Source organism: Lepisma saccharinum, chromosome 5 (genome assembly GCF_977018435.1).
Source record: "Lepisma saccharinum chromosome 5, izLepSacc3.1, whole genome shotgun sequence".
Classification (NCBI taxonomy): domain Eukaryota; kingdom Metazoa; phylum Arthropoda; class Insecta; order Zygentoma; family Lepismatidae; genus Lepisma; species Lepisma saccharinum.
Genome location: NC_139233.1, coordinates 45980666 through 45994662, shown reverse-complemented (window position 1 = coordinate 45994662; position 13997 = coordinate 45980666). Strand labels below are relative to the sequence as shown.

At 38.0% G+C, this 13997-nt stretch overlaps 1 protein-coding gene across 1 annotated transcript in view; it reads right to left on the bottom strand.

Moving 5' to 3' along the window:
- Nucleotides 1-10910, bottom strand: part of VGlut (Vesicular glutamate transporter) — a 186087-nt gene extending 175177 nt beyond the window's left edge. The window contains exons 1-2 of the mRNA XM_083122855.1: nucleotides 10720-10910; nucleotides 1717-2141 (exon numbers count right to left, since the gene is read on the bottom strand). Coding sequence (XP_082978981.1) covers nucleotides 1717-1775 — 59 coding nt within the window. The 5' untranslated portion in view covers nucleotides 1776-2141; nucleotides 10720-10910. The remainder of the gene's footprint in view (nucleotides 1-1716; nucleotides 2142-10719) is intronic.
- Nucleotides 10911-13997: the final 3087 nt, after the last annotated feature.

The following is a 13997-nucleotide window of genomic DNA, read 5'->3' as shown; positions in this document are numbered from 1 at the left end:
GTCCTGTCAGTTTCAGCCCACAATCATCCGCTTCATTTTCATATATCACTATATTAGTAAGATACACTAAACTACATATTAACTTGGAGATCGTGACTATGTTTACTAAAATGTCAATTTCACTGCGTCCTTCACCTCACGATCCATGTGTGAGGGTGCACTACCACAGACAAATTACCGTTACACGTGTATTACTGGGCTTCGACCGTATACCGCTCGTTTTACCTGTTTGAGCGTTAATCGCTCGAGCGAAGACGCTCTCGATTCCGTACGCTATCTAGCGTCGGCCTTGTGAAATATTTGGCGCTAGATCAAAATGCTCTTCCTACATCAGTCCAGTCCAGACAGATTTACTTCATAGATATCATCAATAGCTCATGAACTCGTGAGTTTTTTAGAAAGTAGTTTTTTGGTTAAGCGATATTGTCGAAATACCTGTCTTTCAACTTGATAACAGAGACGGCCGAAAGGGGTATATGTTATTCTGGTCAGTTATTCTCGCTGTAAGCTATTCTCTGTGCACTGTAAGATAGAAGTTAATGCAAACAAATCCTGTGGCTTATGAGAAATCCTATTGGCAGTTCGAATGGCAACTGTGCAAGAATCTTGCGCGTAGGAGTATAGTGCATATTATGATGATAAAGCCATATTACTCAACGTAGCTGCTGTATTGAAGTTGTGAGACCTTTTATTATGGGCTGTGCAGCTAGAGGCAATGTATTCATGGGCAAAATAACACCAGAAGTAACAAATATGAAAGGAACTATATGTCAAAAGTCACGTCGTTTTGTTTACATTAACTTCGTTCTTGCAGTGGATTGAGAATATAATAATTTCAGAGCTTATAAACCACACAAATAGTCAACATGAATGGGCCTACCAAACCTTCTACAATAGTCATATGAATGCACATATCTTAATAATGGTACCTGCTCACTATTACATAGGAAAATCTTGGTTCTGTAGGCTCTACAAAGAGGAACAACACCTATGATATTCTACGAGTACAAAATGGTTTTCGAAATAATTAATGAACATATGTAGTAAGTAAAAGCAAGCGTTGAATAGTTTCTCAGCAATGGATGAAGTAATAAAATGAGAAACTAATACTATTAATTTAAAGAAAAATACTGCACATGTAAATAATTAATTTGGTTCACAGGCACACTTAATTATGTTAATGTTCTCTCCTGAGATATGTGAAAAATAGTAATGTTTTAGGACAGGTCTTCTTTATCTTCTTTATCGCACAACGGGAGACCAACTTAGTGCTCTGACGTCAGATGAGAAATGCCTACGTTGCTAGGTTAGATCTGTTAGGTTTGGTTCCCTTGGCATAAATGCAGAGCAAATGTGTTATTTATACTAATAGAATTAAACCTAACAATCTGACCTATCAACATTTAGCGTAACTATGAAATAATTCCTCGGTGACGTCGGAAAGCAAGGTTGCTCTCGCGTTGTGCGATAAGGGAGACGACCAGTTTCGGGCTGCCATTTCAAATGCCATCAGATAGTTTGAAATGTTCCACTGTTGTAAAGAAGCGCCAACTTAATCATTTCAACCATAGACCAGCAATACAAACACCGTAAAACGTTTCCCAACGTTTGCAAAACCTGGTTTATGCTGCCAGTACGGTGACAAATACCTGGGGAACATAAAGAATTGAGGCTTTTTAACAGAAATAAATTAAATAGAAACTTTCAAGTACTCACCCAGAGAAAACTCCAGCCGCCTTCTCTTTGATAGCACCAAGTGCACCGAATCCAGGCATGATGAGTAATTTAACTTGTGCTGTCAGACCTTAAAAATAGGAGTCACGTGTTCGATTCTTGACGCGGAATCTCAACGCCAAAGAGAACAAACCGCAATTGTTGCAGAGGTTTTTAAACCAACAATGAGTCCAGTAATATCACACGTGATGTTAACAGAGTAATATGTGCTGTCAAAAAAATTAATCCGCCATTTTGTTTTATCAGTTTTTTGCGGTATTGATTTCTAACTGCACTGCAAATGGTTAATGCTTCGATTTGACAATGTCCGTCATCTTTAATTGCGGTTGCGAGACATGTGCTGCCTTAGCGTGTTCCTTGTCATGTGATCTTCACTTCCCACGCTTCCAATCATTGCTTGAAGGAACCTGAAAAGATACAAAGAATATGCTATAAGTATGAGCAGGGAAGGCAATGCATTTGTGTTGTAGATTTAGTGCTATTGTCTAATCACGAAAAGGTGTAGTCACCTCGCAAGAGATGGTACAGACACGAGACGATATTTCGTACGAATTGCAATGCCTGTGTCGTCTCCAGTTAGAATAGCCTGCCTGGCTTCCGACCTTGTCCCGAGTTGCAAATGCCTGTCTCATTCCCTGTTTCGTTTCGGGTTTCAAATATCTCTCTCGTTGTTGTCTCGAGTTACAAAATACTTGTCTTGTTCTCTTATCGAGCTACAATTTTCTGTCTCGACCTCGTCTCGAGCTACAATTGCCTGTCTCGACCTCGTCTCGAGCTACAATTGCCTGTCTCGACCTCGTCTCGAGCTACAATTGCCTGTCTCGTATTCGTCTCTAGTTACAATTGCCTGTCTCGTTTTCGTCCGGAGTTACAATTGCCCGTCTCGCTCACGTCTCGAGCTACAATTGCCTGTCTCGTATTCGTCTCTAGTTACAATTGCCTGTCTCGTTTTCGTCCTGAGTTACAATTGCCCGTCTCGCTCACGTCTCGAGCTACAATTGCCTGTCTCGTATTCGTCTCTAGTTACAATTGCCTGTCTCGTATTCGTCCGGAGTTACCATTGCCCATCTCGATCTCTTCTTGAGTTACAATTACCTGTCTCAATTTCGCCTCGAGTTACAATTGCCTGTCTCAACCTCGTCTCGATTTACAATTGCCTGTCTCCTCGCATCGGGTTACAAATTCCTCGATCTTGCACGAGTTGCAAATGGCAGTCCGATTTGTAGACCTTGCGTCATACTCATCCCGAGAGTCACTTCTGTACATTATATCTGAATACGTCGAATACTGAAGCAATTGTGGTTAAGGTGCAAATTACATATACACCTTACTTTCTATATAGTTCCATAGATTCTCAAAAGGGCTAAGGATGACTTGCAGTAAATCTCTGGGTCATCTATCAAAGGGGAGTAAGCTTACTCGTATCTCGTTCTCGTGTCGATCCCTTAACTCCAACCTCGTTCTTGTTTCGGTATTGAAGAGAAAGTGTCGTCTGGAGTCTCGAAATATACTGTACAAAATATTAAAGAAAGTAAACATATAACATTATAAGTCTTGAATAACATATATTTAAACGGCCATATTCTCGAATTAAAAAAAAATCATAAAATTTGCATTCTCACTTACAAATTTCCCAAACAAGAAAAGATACTCAAACACTATGTCTCAGTTTCTTCTCAAGAAGTCTCCAAGGTTCTGCCTGGGCTGGTTCCTCTTGATAACATCTTTAAGAAAGATATGAAATGACATTGGGATGGAGTATATACTTAATTGCAACGAGACTAATGCTTTCCGCTGCTCTTCATAAGAAATGATGGCAATTTAATGAACTTTAATGAACTTCATACCAATTTGCAACTATTTCAAGCTTTCTCTTATAATCTTGTATGGTGCTCTAATGCTCCAAAATTGTTTTTGTTCACAGAATGTACATGTAGCTTCCAACTGCTTACAGATGTGTTTTTCAAGTGCATTTCTACTGCCACATTCTGTAGGTGCTAATTGTTTTGAGACGTTGCTTCACTTTTTTGAGTTTATAAATTTGCTACAAATTTTAATTTGAACAACTTATGTCCTTAAAATTATGTTGAATATGTTCAAAATAAAATGAATAGGCTACCGATTATTATTATAAAAATTAGTATTCTTTGATACTACATATCCTTTTGATAATACATAGATTTATGTACATATTTTATCAATTATTGTTACATATTTATGTACATATGTTGCACTTTTATATTACATAAAACTCTGGGGTCTAATCATAATATACCATGCGTATTCCTTAATTGTGCATTTGGAAAAACAAGTAGGCTACTGATGTGGTAAAACGTCCATTTCAGAGCAAAATCCTGCTTAATTTCCCACAGAGTCCTGAAATAATTTATGAAGTTTCCATCACACATGCATTTGACCCCTTATGGGGGGACACTAGAACTGGGGGGTAGGCTCTTACCTACCCCTGGTTTCGGCGCCCCTGCATATAGGACCTAGCTATGATAACATGTTGCCCCATTCTTGAAGGTTATCATAAAATTTACAGTTTAAATTTAAAATTTAACAGTTCCGTCTGTTAATTTATAAAAAAAAACGTGACGCAATCGTTTTTCCATCAATGCAGGTGCATTTATGTCATCACTCGTCAGTTCTGTTGCTAGAATGAGAGGTCCGTAACCGCTTGGAGTATTTTGTAAATAAAGACCTATATTACAGCTAACGGCAAAGATAATAGTTCCAGAACCTGCATTGTTTAGAGAAATTAAATTTGATTGATTCGAAGCAGGTCCTGGCCTGTACATATTGATGTTTCCATTTCAATTCCGTATCATTACGGTGTGGTAAACAAACTGAATTAGAATATTAATCAGAAAAAAAACTTTCTCAATATTTAAATTTGAAGATTATATCATGCCAAAAGACTCGCTCGCAGCTTCCCAATTTCGTCACGATAGTGGGTGGCCACAGGTCCCATGCACAGAAGAAAAGTTGTTACGATTCCTCTAGGAGACTCGAACCCGCACACAACCCGTAGCCGGAGCCCAAAGCTTACACCTTCGACTGCACGGCCACGGTTAATAATATCATCCGTAAATAATTTTAAAAAGGTAATGGTCCTTTTTTCGGGCAGCCCAAATTTACGCTCTTACACTGTGGTTTCTCCATTCAAGTTCTTAAGTAGAGAGGAGGAGCTGACACTCTTTCTGACATTGCAAGGATCCTAACTATTAGGTTGTTGGAGAGAGACATCACTAGTAATATCGGATGGCAGACACTCGTGTGGGAAAAAAACGCTTTATGCGTCCGAGAGAATTAGAACCGTGAAAAAAATTGACATAACACTGTATCACAAAATTCCAGAGCCCTACTATAGATAACATCAATGATGTTCCTTTCATAGGAAAGCACTGTATATACAAGTAGTATACCCTCTACACCAGTATTTCTCAAACGGCCGTGCAGCGGACCAGCACTGGACCCTGGCATTAATTATACCGGAGGTTCTCCTGAAACTTGTCAATTTGTTTGCGGTTTTCATTAATAAATATTTAGTATTTGTCAAAAAGAATGGGTGTGTATAGCTATATATAGAAATAATGGGTGAGGTTTAACTTACAGCAGCCCATGTATAGTACAATTTAAATACTTATAATTTAATTATTATAATTATATATTTATCGTTATTAATAATCGCATTTGAACTATAAATAATATTTTTTGAAAACAATTTAGATGTAAATATTGGCTTAATGTCCGTTACTTGTATCAGCCTTAACAATACTATTTTTAGTCTATTTATATTACAGTTAAGCTTTTATTCTTAAAACACCTACTTGATATTAACATAAATTTCAAAACCTATAGTATCTTGACTAATTTTGATTGTTTGTTGTTTATTTGATTATGTAATTAATGCAAAAATGTTTACAAAACCAATGGAAAGAGTTTGTAGCCGTTAAACCTTCTCCTTACAAACGCTCAGGTCATCAAGCCTAGACATAATCGATCTATTATACATAATGCATTGGATAATATTTAATTTCAATGGTACATATTTATTAATGTCCTCTAAGACAAAGCATTAACGATTATCACATAGCTGATAGGAATTAATGCAATTTTAATTATTGAAATTTAAATGTATAGTTATGGCAAACACAACACCATTATCTTTTATCATGCTAGATAAACTATCCAAAGTTAAATTCGAAAGCTACGTGTGCCTACGAACGCATACGTACAATACAGAGAAGTGAGGACATGATAATGCATACGCTCACGAAAAACACGGTTGCATCCCAGACTGACAGACGGGAAAACTGTTAAATTTTAACGCAAAAATAGTATAAATTTTACCTTAACTGTAATTTCTTTCATTGGTTTTTCAATAAATAAATATCTTATTCATATTGATCCAAAATTTGAATGTGTTTTTAATATATAACTTTATTATTATTTTATTAGCAACAGTACTGATAAAACACACATTTCCCAGTATAATTGAATTTGGTATATCAAAATCACCAACAATGTAACAGTACGTAACGTAACGTAACAATTTTCTGCTGGCAAAATTTAATCACAAAGAAATAATATTGCAAAGATGGGTCAATTAAAACTAGTTACATAAAACAGCGACATCTGCAATCGATTTTATTAATTAAATGTTGAAAGAAGTAGTAGAAATAGTGAAAATAAAATTTCGAAAAAGTCATATTCAAAGGTCAACTTAAATTATGCTTAGTATTTATAATTTATAAAATAATGAAAATTATGAGTTTTTTTAAAATACTTATCCCCAGGATGGCATGGCCCAATGCTCGAAAGGGGATATGCGTTGATGGTATCCCAATCCGGAAATATTATCAATACCGCCTATACGACCTAGTAGACCAAAGCCCATGACCAGCAACACAAGTAGTCAGAGCAATAATATTAACTACAGGCATCCCATCCACACCTAAAAATTTCAATCTTAAGCACGCTGCATATGGGTGTGTATTTTCTCCTATTCTCTCTCTCTCTCTCTCTTTCTATCTCTCGCCGGCTCCCGTGGCGGAGTGGTTAGCATATCGCGATACGAAGCCAGGGGTCCCGGGTTCGAATCCTGGCCTGGGCATGGATGTTTGTGAGTGTCCATTCGTCAATTTCATCATATCCTCACTCATCCCCATCTTCGCAAATGAGCCAAAAGTGTCACAAAAAGCGAAGTAAAATAAAGCAAATGAATCAATCAATCTCTCTCTCTCTCCCTCTCATATATATATATATATAATGTGTGTGTATATATATATATATACCCACACATATGTATGTATGTATGTACGTATAAGTATAACGTGTTTCATGCATGGGGGTTGTTCTTTTGCTTCGGATGACCATATAATATAAACATTAGTATTCACTGATTATAGTTAACTTAAATTTTTGTGTAAGCCTACTTACACTTATAGAAGTAATGGAATTCAAAATAAAACACTTCACTTGAAATACGAAAATTAACGTCTTATTTCTATTTTCAAAATCGTAATTTTATTATTGTTGAGCCAGGAAGATTTGGCACGTCCAGAATGATTCGAAAATTAAGTCCTTCTTTTTCTAAAAGAAATACACTTTGGTCATATTCAGTGGCGATTTGGGCGATAAAATTAGAACATTTTTCGCAGAATTTTAATGATCATTAACATTACTGTAGTATGCAATTCTTTCCACAGCCAACGTAACATATTTTCACAACATTAAATTTATATTCCTTGCTTTATATTTCGTGGCAAAATAACATCGTGCTGACCTCTGTGGTGGAGTGGTTAACACAGCGCGCTACGACGCCAGGGTCCCAGGTTGAAATCCTGGACATGGATGTTCTTTGTGTGAGTTCCTTCATCAATTTCATCATATCCTCATCGTCGCGATTAGCTAAAAGTGGCAGATATGCGTCGCTAAGAAACAAAAATCATATCAAATCAAAAATCCATCGTAATTACCGTTGGAGCAAGGTTCTGAGATGTATACATTTAGGTATGTTAAGAATCTCTGACGTAAACACATATAGACTCAAATATTACCAACTAATCAAGAATCATGTAGTTATAAAGGTTACTAATAACAACAAGAACTATATATTTGTCCACAATGTAAAAGACGTGTAAATTTTTAAAAAGTAGTTTCGCTCTCGGTAACATTCCTAAGCGATGGTGTTCCAAGAAAATATGGAAGGGGCGATAACTGAAGATGCCCAAGATTGATTGAGTTGGTGTTTTAGATCCACTTTATACACAGTAAGGCTAATCGGGACTGAACCTACAGTTTAAAGTAGAATCGGATCCACTATGTTCCTCCCCCGGGGATTGAACCCGGGACCCCTTGATTACAAGGCGACGACGCTAGCACTGCGCCATCGGGGAGGCCCTGAGGATGGCCAAGAAATGTGAAAGAGCCAGTGAGGTACGTTAAGAGTAAGAGAAGCAACAGAATCAAATATAATACTTTCAGCAATGCACTGTACTCCAGAAGGTTATACAGGAGTGGTGCCAAGTCATGGGTTGGCCTATTCCATCCTACAAACAATCACGGTTTTACCTTGAAATAATTAATCTTAAATGGAGCAAAAGTCTTACAGCATCTGGGCATGTACTGGGTCAGTAACCGAATAGTTCTAAATTCAAACCTCTAGTAATGGAAGAGGTGATAAAAGAGTTCACCTGAAGAGAAGAAGTGCTCTGTAGAAACGCAGCATATAAAGAAAGGAAAAGGAAGGGGCAATGGATAACTGTCCTTCGTAATAACTATGTCATCCAAACGTTCAACTTCCATGCAACGAACCTCCCACATTACCCGTGAAGTGTGTCTTCAGTCCCTGACAAAATGGCGTCTTGGCATCTTCATCGATAACTATCTTCCAACATTGCTTCATAGTATCATCCTGTCACATCCTTTGCTACAAACATCACAGAATGAACTACTTATATTCATGGTTGCTCAAAGCTAGTTTGTTCTTTTGAAAAATCTCTCAACACCTGCCTCTGTGAATATCTCCATAGCTAATGAGCATTCCTGAATTCCAGTTTCACGTTGCTTCATTTCTCTTTGAGAGAATTCCACAATATCGTTTCCTTCTAACTTATAAGTTATTATCCACGCTTGTGGGATATCGATATTTGGGGGAAAGGGTTAGATAAAGTATCAGCTCAGACTGGAAACCACAGAGACACGTTTCCATCATCCAGACACGTACCTGCTTCCACCATATATTAGATGAGCTAACTCTCTCTAACTAACTAACTCTCTAGCCTTCTTAAACCCGAAGGTTCATGGCTGCAGCAACACAAGCCTTCCATCTGTCACTATCTTGAGCAAGATCTATATACTCTTTTCCATCCCTACCGATTTTCTTTAGGTCCATCTCAATGTTGTCCCTCCATCTTCGTCTTGGCCTTCCTACAAATCTATTACCATCAGGTTTCCCAACAAGAATCCTGTGAACTCCTCTTTCCTCTCCCATTCGTACCACATGGCCTGCCCACCTAAGTCTTCTTGATTTAATTATTCTAATAATATCTGGACATGAATACAAATTATGTAGTTCTAAATTATGTAACCTTCTCCACTCACCTGTCTCCTCATCCCTTTTAGGTCCAAATATTTTCCTAAGGATCTTATTTTCAAATACTCTCAATTTATGTTCCTCTTTCGATGTAAGGGACCAAGTTTCACACCCATATAATACTACAGGCTAGTTAGATGATCTAACACCAAACTCAAACACGAATTGATTGCCAAAATTCATTCCGATCTTCCAGATCTCTCACATCGGCTCGACTACTTAGATTTACAGATTCCAGTACCTGTTAATTGAGATCCTGCCATTCATGCTGGTACCTTTCCACCGGATGAGGCAAGTAATGGACCTTGTAATCAAGGGGTCCCGGGTTCGATACGCGATGGAGGCACATAGTGGTTCCGATCTCACTTTAAACTAGCCTTACTGACCATAAAGTAATGGAGTTCATAAGTTCTGCATTCCAAACCGAAGAGAAAATCATGATCTGTAGTACCTGCCTTGTGTTGCTAACCATTCAACAATGTAATACCAGTTAAGGAAACAAAGTTCAACACAATTCAATTCTTCATTGGAAATCAGTGGTAGGCATTTCCAATACATACAATAAAAGACAATTGAAGATTCCCAGAAACTCTCGAACCCAAATATAAGACAATGGTTCACTGTTTCAACAGTTGTTCCACTTAAAAGTCGGATTTATCGAAGCATAACAGTACTAGAAAGACTATGTAAGAGATTATAAGGTGTACAAGTCTTTGTCAAACTGAGGAATAGCATTGAAATGATCCTACATTTCTCGAGAGCTTAATTTCAGTTACCTTCCCACCTATGCTTAGTTTTTGGAATGGACTGCTCCACCAATGGCCCATAATAATTTCCTGAACTTATATAATGGTCGTGCATGGCGATATACAAGCAGATAAATACAAGTAGTCAAATACACATTTGAATTATAATGTAGCAATTACTACTTAATGTAGAACAAAGGAGTGGAACAGGGTATAAGATTCTTGATGAATGTCCAAGGGAAGACACGAAGAAATAAAGAATGAAGACCTAAGTGTGAGTGAAAGAATAGAAACGTGATAGTACCCTATGGACAAGTGCGAAGTAGAAGAGAGCACGATTGAGGCCGGAGAATACAACAGAGAAGAGGATAGTAGAATGGGGAATAGTAAAAATTGAAGAATGGTGGAGAGCGAACACCTAGACCCAAATGCATGCAGTTGTAATGGTACAGGAAAAGTAAGTACTAATTATATGTATATAACTGGAAAGGGTATTTCCACATATAATTAATCAAATAAAAGCAACTAGTCAGCAATTTCTACTAGTTCCACTGCTAATTAAAGAATTTCACAGTTTGTGTCTCACAGTGTAAAATGCCCTGCTAAGTCTAGCAATAGAAATTCCGCTATACTCACCTATCAATGCAGGCGTCGGTGTCGCAGGCGATATTCCAGGTGCACAAAACTCGCAGACCTTAATGATGATGATGATGATAACGGTGAAGATGATGACTGGTGGTGGGTGAGCTGGGAAGAATTTCTCCCTTGGCCCTTGTAGGGCCCGGCTGAGAAGAGTAACGAATCCACAGCCCTTTTTCGACGCCCTTATCCAGCCACAAGCGCTCTTGGAGGCCCGGACGATCAAGGAGAGCCCATCGCGACGCGTTCCCACGCAGGTCGACGCTATTGGTCCAGCGTCGACGCCCCTGCCTCGGCATGCGATTGGCTCGTCGGCATGATTAACGTCTCCAAGTTCCAGCCAATGGGGACGGCTCGTTGATGTTCTGTGGGCATGAAATGGGGAGGGGCTAGAAATATACTGCCTGGTTATTTCAAAGTTACAGAACAGCAAGTTCAGTTTTTTTCGCCAATTCTCCCCCTTCACCCCCAAAAAGGAAAAAAAATTGAAAGGGCAGTAGGAAAAGGGGGTTGCAGAGAGGAGAATTTCGCTGACGTCTTCCTAAAACTCACCCTCGTCCCCTTTTCTAAAGTCGGAAGCTTCCGAAAACCCCTACGCAGAGATAAAACAGATTTAAATTGAAAATTATTCTTCCACCCCTATTCTACCGTAATGAAGGCGAAGGGTGTATTTGCTATTATCCCTAAATTGGCGATCGATATGCAATCCTACGTCTCTGTCTTTTAAGACCAACGATGTCTTTTCTTGGTCCGAAATGCCGTCTTGTGTGCCGAGCCGTGAACACGAATCGGAAGATTGTTTTCACACTCTCTGTTCTATTTTGGTCATTGCTTGCGACGTTTCCTGCTATTGAACTTTATTGATTAACTTGACACTGATGTTAATCTATGTAGTGCAGGGATCAGTGTTGAATACAGGTTTAGAAAATAATAATAGCAATATTTTATTCATGGGGCGAGGTTCCTGAGGTTACACGACCGTATAGAATTCGTCAATACAATTCGTTAATGAGTTGATTGTATGCTTAGTTAAAAAGAAAGAATTGAGGAAAGAGGAGGGAAGGAAGAAAAAAGATGGCAGAAATAAGATCGATCGATGGATAAATGTAGAGAAAGACGGCTGGATGGAAAGAAAAGATTAAAAGAAACATGGATGGATGAACTGAAAGACAAGAATGGAAGATAGAACAGTTGGATGGATGAAACAGAGGAAGATAAGAGGAAGAATAGAAATCAAGTGTAAGAAAAATGCAGAAAGAAAAACCTATTGATTGATTGACCAATGGAGAGAAAAAAGAAAACACGGAAAAAGAACGAATGAATATATCTAACTAAAAATAAAGGAGGGTGGATGTTAAGAAAGCGAACTGAAGATAGAGTGGCTAGAGAAGAAGGAAAGAGAGAGATGAAATGAAGGAGGGAGACAGAGATTGATAAAAGAGGAAAGAAGGAAAGAAAATGTATGGAAAGAAAGATTAAGACTGTGAGCCTCGTAAAATGTTCTTCGATATCTGTTCTTTGTACCCAAGGCCGCGTTGTTTGCTGAGCAGTGGGATTCGAACTAGAAGATTGTTTTCACCATCTCGGCTGCAGGAATTATTTGTGTCCCATTCCTGGGATATTTCCTGCTGTTGAACTCTTGATTTCGTCGGCGTTTAGCAGAAATGTGAGTTCTTTGATCAGAGTGACATCTGCCGAGTACTGTGGTGTTCTTTCACTAAAGAGTATCACGCAAAAATGAGTCTCTTGCCTAGCTAAATTTTTTGATAGACAAAGTCTGCGGAAAAATTATTAATTGCCTCTTTGAACAACATGCTATAAGTTTCCTTCAGTTGTTTCTTTACTACATATTCATCATACAGCGTGGTTCATAAGTGGAACAAGTACCGATAGGAGAACACAGTTTAAAAGTCATCGTGCATTTTATAGGAAAGGTAAAAACTTTTAAAGATGTTCCCAACATTGCGGTCATCTTGAAATTCACAATCTTACAGTCATATTCAATTTCTTCAGTGGAAAGGTAGTCACGTATGAAAATAGGCTAGAATGTCATTAGGGACACAATGATGTGCTTAATTTGGGCATAACATTAACCGTTATGCTGTTTCAATCCCAAATGTTTTTTCAGTAGAAGTGGCTTAATAGATGATAATATTAACTGTACCTACTTCACGAAATTCCTTCATCAACTTGGCAATCTGGATATATTTTACAAGATATATTGATATGATAGAACGATTAGAGTAGAGTAGAGTAACAGAGAGTGAAACAGAGAAATAAGAGGAAAGAAGGAATTAGAGAAACAGAGGAAGAAGATAAATTTGGAAATAGAGAAAGAAGAAGGAAGAAAATAAGGGGAAGAGAAGAAGAAAAGAGAGAGTTGAAAGTAGAATGAAGACGAAAGAAGGAATCAGAGTAACAGAGGAAGAAAGAGAGAGTGAGAGAGAAAGAAGAGGAAGGAACGAAACAGTAAAGAAAAGAAAAGAGAGAGGGGAAAAGAGGAAGGAAAGAAATAGAGTAAAAGACAAAGAAAAGAAAGAGCTGAAGAGATAGAGAAGAAGTAAGAAGGAAACAGAGTAGCAGAGGAAGAAATAGAGAGTGAAAGAAATAAAGAGGAGGAAGGGAGCAAGCAGTAACGCGAAGAGGGAAAGAGAGGAAGAAAAGGATGGAAGGAAATAGAGTAACCGAGGAAGAGAAGAGAAATGGAAATAGAAAAAGAAAAGGAAGGAAGGAAAGAGAGGAAGAAAACTAAATGGCGTAGCAGTGGACAAGAAAGAGTGAGCAACAAAGGCGTAAAAGAGAGAAACAAAGGAACAAATGAGCCAAGGGAAGCATGGCTATGGAAGGAGATCCCAACTGAAGATATTTCAGCCACCAGTGATCCCGCCTTAATCAGTTTCACTGGCCATGCTACTAAAAGTAGGAAATCTTTAACAGTGTATGTCTTGGAAACCACCACGAATAGTTAAAGGTTTTTAGGAAGGCTTTATTCCTTAGGTGGCGAGCAAAGTTTGAACGACCTCTGGTGCCAGATACAGTACCCCTGTAACAAAACTGTGATCATTGATTCTACGTAAACAGGTTTCTTCAACGAAAACACGAGACCTGTTTTCCCAAGTATTTACATTCAATGCTTGTTTTCGAAACAAATCACACGTTTTTAATTGAAAATTTAGCTTTCCTCTTCTGTCTAAATTTTGTATTAATGTTTGTAAATGAGAAATAAATGAATATGAAACTTATATCAATGACAGTAAGTGATAAATATAGATGTT